General features: G+C 33.6%; 2 protein-coding genes across 6 annotated transcripts; one reads left to right on the forward strand and one right to left on the reverse strand.

Moving 5' to 3' along the window:
• Positions 1 to 217: 217 nt before the first annotated feature.
• ATH1 (homeobox protein ATH1) lies at positions 218 to 4,409 on the forward strand. 5 transcript variants are annotated; one of them, XM_088491402.1, is made up of 7 exons: positions 218 to 988; positions 1,638 to 1,712; positions 1,917 to 2,204; positions 2,283 to 3,157; positions 3,433 to 3,785; positions 3,882 to 3,942; positions 4,096 to 4,409. In XM_088491402.1, exons 3-7 carry the CDS (start codon positions 2,054 to 2,056, stop codon positions 4,258 to 4,260), a joined length of 1,605 nt encoding a protein of 534 aa, XP_088347528.1. In that variant the 5' UTR covers positions 218 to 988; positions 1,638 to 1,712; positions 1,917 to 2,053; the 3' UTR covers positions 4,261 to 4,409. The 5 variants fall into 5 exon arrangements, with proteins under 5 accessions (XP_088347528.1, XP_088347526.1, XP_088347525.1 ...); XM_088491400.1 differs by having other exon boundaries at positions 1,917 to 3,157; XM_088491401.1 differs by lacking the exon at positions 1,638 to 1,712 and having other exon boundaries at positions 853 to 988.
• A 160-nt stretch (positions 4,410 to 4,569) lies between these two features.
• LOC107605515 (protein NDL2) lies at positions 4,570 to 9,023 on the reverse strand. The gene is made up of 11 exons (XM_016307414.3): positions 8,736 to 9,023; positions 7,203 to 7,302; positions 6,714 to 6,811; positions 6,485 to 6,573; positions 6,280 to 6,340; positions 6,079 to 6,165; positions 5,918 to 5,995; positions 5,781 to 5,837; positions 5,611 to 5,666; positions 5,267 to 5,402; positions 4,570 to 5,182 (listed from the first exon to the last, which is right to left on the reverse strand). The coding sequence occupies exons 1-11, from the start codon at positions 8,820 to 8,822 to the stop codon at positions 4,970 to 4,972; spliced, it is 1,062 nt and encodes a 353-aa protein (XP_016162900.1). The 5' UTR covers positions 8,823 to 9,023; the 3' UTR covers positions 4,570 to 4,969.
• Positions 9,024 to 9,551: the final 528 nt, after the last annotated feature.

Below are 9,551 nucleotides of genomic sequence, written 5' to 3' on the forward strand. Positions count from 1 at the left end.
AATTTCAAATGTACCAAAAATATCGGTATTCGAGTAATTTTAAGCGTTGATCTAAATTATAAAAAATATTTATTTTGTGAAGACCAAAATCTTTGGATGAGTAGTAACAAGTAACAAGTTAGTCTAACACAAATGATTTGTCATAACTTGGGAGAAGGATTGAAGAGAAGCAATAAATAATAAATAAGTTGAGTGGATGTATTTGTGTGATCAGAGTGTGTTTATGCTTACATCACCAAATTGATATCTGTTCTCTCTTTGGTCTCTGTGTGTCTGGCTATGAGCAAGAAAGTACAAAGCTACATTAACCCTATTTAAACACAAACACTCTCTCTCTTCTTTCTTTCTTTCTTTCCTTGTCCCTTTACTTGTTACATTCTAAAGAGAAAGCTTGACAATTTCTAACCCCTTTGAGAAAACAAAACATAATGACTTAAAAACCATAAAAACAACAACTCCTTTCTTCACCTTTCTAGTCACGTTAGCTTCTTGTTTTTAAATAGTTAAAAAACCAAACAACAAAAGAAGCCTCCCTTTTCCTTTTCCTCTCTTTTGAAAGTTTTCTTGTTATTATTTTCCCTTTCTCACTTTCTCTGCCTGCCATGAACAGGAGTTTGAACAGAGAGAATCCAGATATTTTGATTGTGGTGATGGTGGCAGTGATGAAGCAGCAGAAGATGATAACAAGGGATGGTAGAAATAGAAAGAGAATGAGGAAATTACAATGGGGCCCTTAAAGCCTGCAACTGAAATGAGTGGCACACTGCACCATAGTTCTCTCTTACCCTTTTTCTTTCCTTTTTTTTCTTTTAAATTTTTATATATTTTTTTTCTTTCTCTATTTGTTTTTTACTCATTTCTGTGGTTCTTCTTCTTTGCCTCTCTATCTATCTATCTCTCACAATTAATGCTCTCTTGTTCTTCGGTCATTTCCAAACACTGAAACACTCACTCACTCTCACATAGGAGCATTTTGCTTGTGCTTTAGGTACCTTAGCTCTTTTTTTTTATATTTTTTTTATTTTGGGTTTATATATTTAATGTTTGTTTATTCTCTTTAATAATATTATTATTATTATTGTTTTACTTGGTCCTGTAAACAAGGAGTTTTTATCTTTCTTGCTTTTGGTGTTCTTGAATCTTGAGAAGGTTACTTACTGGTTAACCCTTTTTTTAATAAAAACTCATTCGTTTGAATGATGGAAGATAAGACAGAAAATGAGATGTATTTGAGGTTTTTTATGTGTTCTAGGAGATTAGAGAGGTCGTGTTTTTGTGTATTATAATACAATGAATCTCTTGATGGGATCTGCAAAAATGAGAATATATGTTTTTTTTTGTTTTGGGGATTATATTTGGATTTTTAAAAAATAGTGCTTTATTTATGTTCATGCAGAATGAAACAATGCTACATTGCTACCTTTTGATGTTGGCTTTATATGCCATTTTTTTAAAGCAAATTTAATAGTTGTTCTTTAGCATTGTAATGCTGCTTTTTGGTTATGAATAATCTTTTTAAGTTTAAAAGAGTTCATGATGTTACAACCATATTGAAACTTTATGTGGAACTGAATCAAACAATGCTTATTTTTCATGTCTCTCTCTCTCTCTCTCTCTCTCTCTTTTTTCCTCTTAAGGTTCTTGGAGGGCAAGTTCTTGAAGATTTCAGTTATGTTAAGTCTCATTTAATTTGCTTCAACTTGCTTTGGCAGGTGATAGATATAGCTTGTTAATTTTTTTGCATAATAAGGGAATTTTTTTTTTATTATTATTCCCACTTTTCATCTTTTCACTGTCTTGCATTATATGAACTTTTTGAAATGATGCTTAACTAGTTCACATGCTGCCAAACAAAATAATATATTTTTTTACTTATTCCTTGATTTCTTATTCAAATTTTGTTTTCTTGTTTGTAGCATGGATCTTTCAAGATAAGATGGTTCTTCTATGAAGAGGGTATTCATGTCATTTTTCTGAAGTGATGTTGTTCTGAAAGATCCATTGAAGAACCAAGAGCTTCTATCTTTTCACATTAACCAAACTGATTTTGTCAATGGAGAATGATTTCTACAGTTCTTCACTGAACATGGAGCATCATCCTACACCAAAGCCACTTCTTCAGTGCTATTCATTTGATCTTAATAACCAAAACAACATCATAAATGGAATTCCAATGCTTGATTTAGACCAAGGAGGTGTTGATGGTAATAGCTTCATAAATTCTTCAAGTATTCTTAATTCTAATTCATTTGTTACTTCATCACAAGGAAAGACTACTGTAGGAGATACCTTAAATGCAACCGGAAATGGCGAATTTCATGAGAATTTAGCCGGAGGAACGCAGCCGAACGGCGCGCTGGCTTCTCCGCTGACAACCATTCTTGCTGCTAGAATTGGCCTTCAAGAAAATCTAGAGAATTCAGCAACTTTGTTGCCTTCATTTGAGGCACTAGGACAATATGTCTTCAATAATTGGCATGATACTACTTCAAATTCAAGCCCTTTTCCGGCGACTTTCTATGGCGATCGTGGCTACGATGAAGTCCCTAGTAATGGTAAGTGGAGCTTTAACAAGTTTCCAAAAGCACCAGAGGTTGAAGGAAGTGGATTGGTACCTTATGCATCCATAGGGAATCTTGATCCTAATGGATGGACATCATTGAATGGTGCAAATTTGGCTAATCATGCTTACAATTCTTCGAGTTATAGCAACGAGCTATCGTTGAGTCTTGCTACTTCGCCGGCTGCAGCTCAGTGCTCGGAGATTAGCTGCTCCGATGTGAGCTGTGGCATGAATGAAACAAGGACAGGATTGGAGAAAGGTTCTTGCAGCAGTAGGGAACTGTCTATGAGTTTAGGTTCTGAAAAACATGTCCGGTTTTCGCCGGTGATACTTGGATCAAAGTACCTTGTAGGAATTCAAGAGGTACTGGCTCAAATTGCAGCATATTCGATTGAGAATGTAGAAGAGGTGAATTATTTAGGTGCTGGTGATAGAGCTGGAGGAAATAAATCAACATCAGGTTTTGCGCAAAAGACTACAGCAGCAACAAATTCAAATGCAAATTCTTCTATGTTTGAAGCTCATGCAGAGTCTCCATTGCAAAGACATGCAGCTGAATCAAACAAATCCCAGTTGCTGACACTTTTACAGCTGGTAACAATTCTAACTTTAATTTAGTGTTAGCCAATGAGTTTTAGTACTCTATGAGAATGGAAATGAAGATACATACATAAAGTTGTGTTAAATCCTGAAAATCTAGAAACAAACTTTCTTTGTTATGGCCTTAGAGCTAAACAATTTTGCCAATAATCATTATTTTGTGAGAAGAACTAATCTTTTGAGGATTAGGTGTGCTCATTCGAATAGGAAACCGTATAAGTACTAACATGTTAAGTATCCAAAGTGATGATACTAATCATTTTTCGCAGGTGGACAGCCGATACAGTCAGTGTTTGGATGAGATACACACTGTTGTATCGGCATTCCACGCGGCGACAGAGCTCGATCCGTGCATACACGCACACTTTGCGCTCCAAACAATTTCTGTACTATACAAGGACTTGAGGGAGAGGATCAGCAATCATATTCTTGCAACAGGGACCAATTTCGGCGAGTCGTGCTCGGAAGATAAGGAATGGTCTGTTGATACTTCATTCATTCAAAAGCAATGGGCTATCCAGCAGTTGAAAAGAAAAGATCAGCTCTGGAGGCCTCAAAGGGGCTTGCCTGAAAAATCTGTCTCAGTTCTTCGTGCTTGGATGTTCCAGAACTTCCTCCATCCGTGAGTTTCCATACTCAAAGAAATAAACTTTTATATTCTTCTCTCCATTGAAGAACTTGCCCAAGTTGAATCTATTGATGATGTGATGGATTTCAGGTATCCTAGAGATGCAGAAAAGCATTTACTTGCTGTAAAAAGTGGGTTAACTAGAAGTCAGGTATTTCTTACTCTTGCTAGAAAAAATTTAGGATAATTTAATTTGATTAGTTGATAGAGGTGAAACATTTTACATGGACAGAGTATGAAAATCAGTTAGGAACATTTTGGTATTTGACTGTGTTTTGAACTGAATTTGTTGTTGGTTGATCAGGTATCTAACTGGTTCATAAATGCTCGTGTCCGGTTATGGAAACCTATGATTGAGGAAATGTATGCTGAAATGAATAGAAGAAAAGCTTGTCGAATCGAAGAAGGGATGGAGGATGGCCATAGAAGCAGGCTAAGCATGAACAATCATTACTTTAATATGAATTGAAGTTGAAGAACAATGTGATCAACAAAAACTTTTGATTTTATTTAGTGGATGATTCGCCACCAGTTTGGTATATTATTACATAATGAGATATAGTTGTTCTAAAAAATGTGCTTTCATATAATCCATGTCAAATGTTAATACTGGTTTTTTAACTCTTCATGCACTTATGATTGATGCAAAAAAAATGACTTTAAGCAAATAGTATGACGTGGAAAATGAATATCTTTTCAAGTTATTTTCATTCTAAACTTTTTAATCATTAAAGAACATACATCATATTAAAATTCCAATAAATGTTCATACCTTCAATTAAGAAAGACGCTATTCTATTTCAACATGATGAAATTACTTAAGAAACAAGACATTTGCATGAAGTAACAATTTGCCCTCCATGTTTGCTTTACAATCATAACCACAACATCCTTTTGTTTCTCTTTTTGGTAATCCAAAAACGACAATTCCGAAGCTTTATCTACCATTCAGGCTTCAGATCATCAATTAAAATATCTATATGATTACAAATCAAAGAATTACTATCTGTTGATTTCAACCAAATTCTTCCCATTTCTTTTGTGGTTGATTTCTTATTTTCATCATCACCTTTATCTACAAGCAATCTGGAATCACTTCATTCATCAGATATCCAACTAACCCCAGAATTCAATTAAACAGATCAAAAATCAGAAGCAACCTCATTCATCTACTGGGTTTACGTGGGAATTCGTGTCTTTATCGGTTTCAATTTCAAACCCATGCTCTCTGGCGTAAAAAGCTCCGGCGAGATCCAAGATGGACTCAACGGACTTCTAGGGCTGAGACTCTTGGATTGCCTGTACAAGCCATATCCCATCAGAAAGTACTCTATTGGTATTAACATAGCATGAGGCTGCTCCTCTGTCACTATTGACCCGCATGCTTGAACCTGTAGTTACACAAAAAATACAGCCATCAAATCTATAGCTCATTAACACATTCAAATTTCATCCAGTCGAGTGATATTACACACCTCAACTAGGGCACTGAATCGCCTGTCTAACTTTGAAGTAATATGGAGAGCTTCTGAGTGGAAAGGAGACATATCCCCAACAAAAATTAGTGAACGGCAATTTAATTTTCTCAATCCTTCACTTAAATCCGGCCTCCTGTTACACGACAATACAGAGTTAAGGGTGGGACAAAAGTGATTATCACAGAGCAACGAGCACAATGATGTCGAAGACATACTGAACTGAAGTGTAGGCGACTAGGCTCATCCATTTTGTTGATGGAAATAGATTAACCACAACTATATTCAAATGAAGTTGCACCCCTAGCAAGAATTAATATCTTGCAGTGAGAAAGTAATCTTACCCATTAATAGCTTCAAGGAACCGCCACACATTCAAACTGTGCATCTCGTCCAGTGACTGTCAGAAGACAGAAAATATTACATCAGACAAAGAGGAGTAGTGGTCAGCTTCAAGTAACCAGCAACCAGCCATAATAGAGTTGTTGTACAACAACAAAAAATATTCACTAACCCTTCGGCAAGCTTTAACTATATCTGACTCTGGGAATTGAGCACCACCTCGAATGTCCTATCACCATAAATAAAAGCAAATAACTCAGCCTCACTAAATGGAAGTAGAAAGAGGGAATTTGGATGCAAAAAGTATACCTTGCTATAGTACCGCTTCAGCAACATTTCCTTTGCCACCCCGCACATGCCACAAAAATAGAGTAAATTTGACATGACCTGCATATGTTACCAAAATCATAAGAAAGAAGTAACATTTATTTTTACAAGACAACATAGTGTTTTAGGTATAGAAAAAGAACCTTGTTGCACAACCACTCAGTCCAAGATGGTTCTTTGCATAGAGGTGAAACAAGTATCAAACCAAGTACACGTTGTCTATACTTCATCTATTGTAAACAGTAAACACATAAAAACATTAGAAAAATTGGACGATCCATCATTGAAACTCTAATGTAATTTAAAAAGGGGAGAGGCTGCATAGCACCAACATAATAACTTACAGCAAATAAGGTAAGAATGTAAGCCCCGGCAGCTACTCCCATGCACATTACTGCACTAAGACTGCAGACAAAAAGAATGTTGGGGTCAGATTGCCTTCTCAAAACGAAATGCCAATATTCAAAGCCTAATGGAAATTGGTGTAAACTAATTTTCTTTATGTCATTAAATGGAAATCAATTACAGATTAAGCTTGAACTTACTCACCCAAAAAAGTTGAGAACCTCGGCTATTTGATCTGCTAGGTCGTCAACAGAAAGAATTGGATAATCTGGAACAATCTCAGGAGCTCCCAACTGCAACAACTCTTGAACAAAGTACAAGATGATAAGAAAGCAAGAACTTAAAATATTATCAATGAAGGAATTTATAACAGTGAGGAGATATATATATCAAGTAAGACTGCAATATGACTTAAAGATATAAAGCTACAGACCTCATGTCCGGGGGGACTGATGTGATATATGCAGAAATTGTGGAGCAAAAGGGTGGATGCTTCGGGACAGAATAATAACCCCTGAAAGCAGGAGACATCTGATGAAACCACATGCATGAAAACAAAAGGTTAGGTTATTAGAATGTCAATAGAAGAGATATGTTAAGAAAGTGATCAATGTTTGGACTACCAAAAAACCATTTTTAGATTTCTTTTGCTGTGCATACACCTCTTCAAGATCAAACCTTATCTTTTTAAGAAAAACTTCACGAGGAACTAAGCCATATTTTTCATGAGCAAAAATAGCAATTATTTGAATTTTTGACGAAGATATTGGTATATAGTTTAAAATTAAATTAACTGGGGGAGCAGGTTAAGCAGACCATAAATGTTATATCATAAAAATAAAAAGAAGAAAAAGAAATGCTTAATGAAAGATATAGAGTTAGGTGCAAGGGAATATTAAAATCTAAGATACATTTAACTTACAATTCAAAGCCAAATCAGGATATGTTATAAGAGCTGGCTTCTCTGGGTCTCCATATACAGCAACAGAGACATAACCATAATGTGTTCTTACAATATGTTCCTGCAGACGTCACAGTGGCATGTTAATAAGAAAAAGAACATTAAGTTAACCATAAACTCATGATAAATCACCACCTCTAAATTTTCAAAACAAGGAAAGCAGAGCAATAGATGTTTTATACCCTGCCTGGTTAACAGTCAGCAGCAAAGAAAATCATTTTTTGAAGCTCCCTTAACACTTCTCAATTAGCATTTGAAGTCAGCATTTTATTCGGACATTCTATAAGAAATTAAAACAACCCATAAATAAAGAGTAAGTGCGTTTTGCAATTCCAGCAAAAAACGCAATGCTTTGGTACAAAACTTTCAAGGTACGAAATACAAGTCAATGTGAAGAAGCAATTCATAACATAGAAGGTACAAAACTTTCAAGGAAATGCAGATTGCATGTGAAGAGATAACTTTCAATAGTATATTATCTCACTCTGGCCACAATATTACCATCGATAGAAAATATAAAAGTAAAACTCAAAACAAAATCACATGTCTTTCTTTTACATTTCCCCCCTTTTTTTATGAAACCATGGGAAATCCAACAGAATCTGCACATTTGATCAGCTTATAAAATTAATCCTTAAATAATCACATTTCTTAACCCATCCAAAGCTTGATAACGCAAAGAGTCTTCACCCGTATAAAATTTTAAAAGTATTTAGAAATTAGAAATCTCTAAAGTCTAACCAATATCCAAATTCCAGCAAATTAATAATCTGATAGCAATACTAATCAAGTTGTCTGCCAAATTTAAAGTAACCATTTAACACCTACATCATCACAATCTCAGATTATATATTGAACAATCAAACTAAACTTCGTTAACTTTTATTATAGCAGTACTAAATAAAAAGTATTAACCAGAACACAAGGAAAATCAATTTATTTAACCAACAAGTGAAGTTAAAAAATAATAACATTTTTTTTCTTTAATTTGAGCATTCAATATCCAAAATTTTACTATATACCCAACTAAAATACTGATTTCTCCACATTACTTTAAATTATAATTAAGAAAAAAAAAAAAAAAAACTGCCAAACTACTTAAACCAAATGCTTGTATTTGCCGTCATCATCATAATGATGATAATATATGATAACATACAATGTGAAGCACAAGATTATAATCTCATGAACATCATCTTTGAGACAGAAATTCCAATCATTGTAATACCTTCTACATATCATGTTCACTTTTATATGATCAAATAATAATATTTTTCTTTTCTCCTGAATACAAGTAGAATCTTAAACATAAAAATATTTCTAAGAAAACAAAACGACAAGAGAAAAATTATATACGAATTCATTAACTTGCTTGATAATTGAAATACATAAACACTCACACTTTAACAACAACATTAACGTAAAGAAAATAGAATGCAGCATGTAAATAATGTAACGTTAACGTGAATAATAATAATAAATTAATAATAATACCTTTGGAGGAGGAGAGAAGGCATCAATGTCGACCGAAACAGAATCGGTTGAAGCCGCCATTTCCCGCTCTCTCATCTTCATTTGCATTTGGAAATTGTTAATTGATTGAATAATTTCTTCGTGTTGTTCGTTTTTTATAGAGAGAGAAAGAGAAGAGTTATGTTATGAGGGAATATCAGAAATTCAGAAAATACGAAAAATATGTGTGTTCGTGAATGAAGGAAGGAAGGAAGGAAACAACTGAGTTCGAGCGAGTCCAAAACGAGTCACCGACGCTAATTAGTGTGCGTATATATATATATATAAGTATCGGGAATTGGGAAGGGAGGAAATTATAAATTTATAAGTAATGAGGGGCTGCTTTTCAATTTTCAATTTTCAATGAAACCTGACAATTTTGTTGAATTATGAATTAGCCGCACTTCTCCTACGCCGACACTTCCTCCGTCCCTTTTTTCCTTTTTTAATAATTAAATAAAAAATATTTTTATTTTAATTAACCTTATAAAGTGTGATTTCTATTATATAGATTTTTTTTTTCATTTTTTGTATCACTTAAATAATATATAATATAATATCATAATGACCAAAATCAATTAAAAGAATTAAAAAACAATATTTATGTAATACAAAAAACAATATCCAACTTTCACCGTTTGGTTAAAAAATTTAAGAGATAACCACTAAATCATAGTCACTATAAGTGAAATAATTATGTAATATGTATACTAAAAGTTAACTGTTAATAATATAATTATATACATAAAATTATATTAAAATATATAATATACATTAATTATATATATATATATATAT

The sequence above is a fragment of the Arachis ipaensis genome, chromosome B6, assembly GCF_059453495.1.
Source record: "Arachis ipaensis isolate K30076 ecotype BB chromosome B6, ASM5945349v1, whole genome shotgun sequence".
NCBI classification, from domain to species: Eukaryota; Viridiplantae; Streptophyta; class Magnoliopsida; order Fabales; family Fabaceae; genus Arachis; species Arachis ipaensis.

Excerpts from the sequence above, each read along its gene's own strand:
- LOC107605515 (XM_016307414.3), bottom strand. The coding sequence starts at position 8,822 with ATGCAAATGAAGATGAGAGAGCGGGAAATGGCGGCTTCAACCGATTCT. Across the intron at positions 5,838-5,917 it reads TGAAGCGGTACTATAGCAAG|GACATTCGAGGTGGTGCTCA; the intron begins GTATACTTTTTG and ends TTATGGTGATAG. Across the intron at positions 5,667-5,780 it reads TAGTTAAAGCTTGCCGAAGG|TCACTGGACGAGATGCACAG; the intron begins GTTAGTGAATAT and ends GTCTTCTGACAG.
- ATH1 (XM_088491400.1), top strand. The coding sequence starts at position 2,054 with ATGGAGAATGATTTCTACAGTTCTTCACTGAACATGGAGCATCATCCT. Across the intron at positions 3,158-3,432 it reads TGCTGACACTTTTACAGCTG|GTGGACAGCCGATACAGTCA; the intron begins GTAACAATTCTA and ends CATTTTTCGCAG. Across the intron at positions 3,943-4,095 it reads GTGGGTTAACTAGAAGTCAG|GTATCTAACTGGTTCATAAA; the intron begins GTATTTCTTACT and ends TTGGTTGATCAG.